Genomic DNA, 2500 nt, shown 5'->3' with positions numbered 1-2500 from the left:
TCTCTCTGTTTGTCTGTATCTACTTGCCTTTCTAACTGTATGTATGTCATTTAGTTATTATCTTTGTGTTAGCTTTTCTTTACTTTTTTGTTTGTTTTGAGTTTGCCTTTTTGCGGTTGTATGAGTGATGCACTCCTTAGCAAAGATTTGTACTAGACCAGAATTACTATAGTTTCCTTAGTGATTAGACAGACGACCATACATATAGGCAGCCAGGCAGGCAGGCTGGCATGCTGGCAGGCAGGCAGGCAGGCAGATATGTAGCCACACAGATTGACGACAGGCAAATCGATCTCTTACAAAATAGCTGACTCCAATGACATTTCACCAAACATGATATACACACACAACAAAACATATCTTATGCTACTACCCCAGGTGTCAACACTCAAGTATAGAGTCTACCGTTAAAGGTAGCAATAAATCCTCCATCGCTAGACAATGAAAGACCCCGACAGAGAGAGTCGTGTGACAAATAACGAGTATTGCTGTCACTTCACATGTGGGGCAAACGTCGCCAAATGATTGGGCAGGTATGAAATCGTGACTGTTTCAAGGGCGTGACTTGTAAACAGTTATTGTTGTCAGCGTATGCTGCTATTAACATTTTACTGCGGAGGTTTCTTGCACGCTGCACCCTTTTTAGTAAAGGTGTTCTGACGATTCTGAGCTTATCTAGTCTTAAAAAAATTATTATGCCGTAATTAATACGCACGTGCAATAATAAGCTTAAAAAAAAAAAAAAAAAATGGCTCCATAACTGTATCCATCGTCAAGTAGATGTGAACTGTGGTCGGGTAGCACACGAGTCCCGGTTCTTCATCATCGTCATACTTTTGTGCCAGAACATGTGTTTCCGGACCAGTTGCTTTTACACATACAGATAAGCTGATTTCCGGAGCATGATTCCATCGAGCCAAACCCAACCCACAGAGCATTTTGAAATGATTTTTGTATTCGTTTTTTAAGCAGGTAAACTCTATAAAAGCGCAGTTTCCTACACGTTTGTTTTCGCACACAGCCGGCCCTGCAGCTCCCTCTTTTTGTACATAAAAAAACTGCTTCAAGTCAGTACGTGTCACGCTTTTCTTAAAAGCCGCCGTTTACAACTGACGGCTATAATCTACCGTATACCACTGTGAGTAACAATTATGCAGGAAAACTGCGCATCACTATCATTGTATAACAAAACGGGACAGAATCCTTCACACAGTACGTCAGCCTGCAGAGAGGTTAATACTCACACAACAAAGAGAGCCATGATTCGAATTGTTTCTCAAATTGTCAGTCTTGTGTTGCTGATGGTCATTCTGACGGAAGGAAACCCTCAGCAGGTCATAGACGCAAGTGGACAATGCCACTGTCCGTGTGAGTGTTCGGCACAGCACCGACCTCTCTTTCAAGTTTCCGCAAGAGGTTCGGCTGCTACTGGAAGAAATGCTTCAACGTCCACCAGCTCTCGTCGCTTGAAGATCGGTGCTTTTAACATCAAGACCTTTGGACGCAGTAAGATGTCCAAGCCAGGTGTACCGCAACGGATTAAGCAGGTTGGTCTAGTAATTGCGCTATGTAACGTCTTACATTTAGTCAAGTTTTGACTAAATGTTGTAACGTAGAGGGGGGAATCGAGACGAGGGTGTGGTGTGTGTGTGTGTGTGTGTGTGTGTGTGTGTGTGTAGAGCGATTCAGACTAAACTACTGGACCGATCTTCATGAAACTTGACATGAGAGATCCTGAGTATGGTATCTCCAGAAATATTTTTCATTTTTTTGATAAATGTCTTTGATGACGTCATATCCGGCTTTTCGTGAAAGTTGAGGCGGCACTGTCACGCTCTCATTTTTCAACCAAATTGATTGAAATTTTGGTCAAGTAATCTTCGACGAAGCCCGGACTTTGGTATTGCATTTCAGCTTGAAGGCTTAAAATTTAATTAATGAGTTTGCTCATTAAAGTTGTCATTAAAATCGATTTTTTTGCAAACAGATTTAAAATTGATTGCATCGTATTCTTCATCACATTCTGAATCTAAAAATATATGTCATGTTTACTCTTAAAATGTGATCACAATTAACGAAAATAGATTAATTAATCTTACGATTAAAATTTAAGAAATCGATCCAAAAATGATTTCATCTTATTCTTTATCATTTCCTGATTCCAAAAACATATAGATATGATAGGTTGTATTCAAAACAAGCTCAGAAAGTTAACAAGAATACAGAAAAGCGCGCTTTCCTGCTTAGCACAATACGCTACCGCGCTAATCTGGCGTGTCAATATCACTACGTTTTGCACGTGGGAGGTGAGCGATTTCCTTCACGCGGGGATTGACGAAGCTGTACTGTCTTGGTGAAAAAATACAATGCGTTCAGTTTCATCCCGTGAGTTCGACAGCTTGACTAAATGTAGTAATTTTGCCTTACGCGACTTGTTTATTTTGTAAATCGGCACAGTGGAAGCTCCCCTTTAAGATGTCTACTCTTTTTACACCCCCGG

The 2500-nt window shown here is 40.8% G+C and overlaps 1 protein-coding gene across 2 annotated transcripts in view; it reads left to right on the top strand.

Moving 5' to 3' along the window:
* The first annotated feature begins 1127 nt into the window (after positions 1-1127).
* The window catches only part of LOC138963564 (deoxyribonuclease-1-like), a 22401-nt gene continuing 21028 nt past the window's right edge, over positions 1128-2500 (top strand). Inside the window, exon 1 of one of the 2 annotated variants that reach the window (XM_070335421.1) lies at positions 1128-1547. In XM_070335421.1, the coding sequence (XP_070191522.1) occupies positions 1152-1547 (396 nt within the window). In that variant the 5' untranslated portion in view covers positions 1128-1151. The remainder of the gene's footprint in view (positions 1548-2500) is intronic. The other variant, XM_070335420.1, reaches the window with a different exon arrangement.

The sequence above is a fragment of the Littorina saxatilis genome, linkage group LG4 (assembly GCF_037325665.1).
Source record: "Littorina saxatilis isolate snail1 linkage group LG4, US_GU_Lsax_2.0, whole genome shotgun sequence".
Lineage (NCBI taxonomy): Eukaryota > Metazoa > Mollusca > Gastropoda > Littorinimorpha > Littorinidae > Littorina > Littorina saxatilis.
This window is presented reverse-complemented; position numbering and strand designations above follow the sequence as displayed.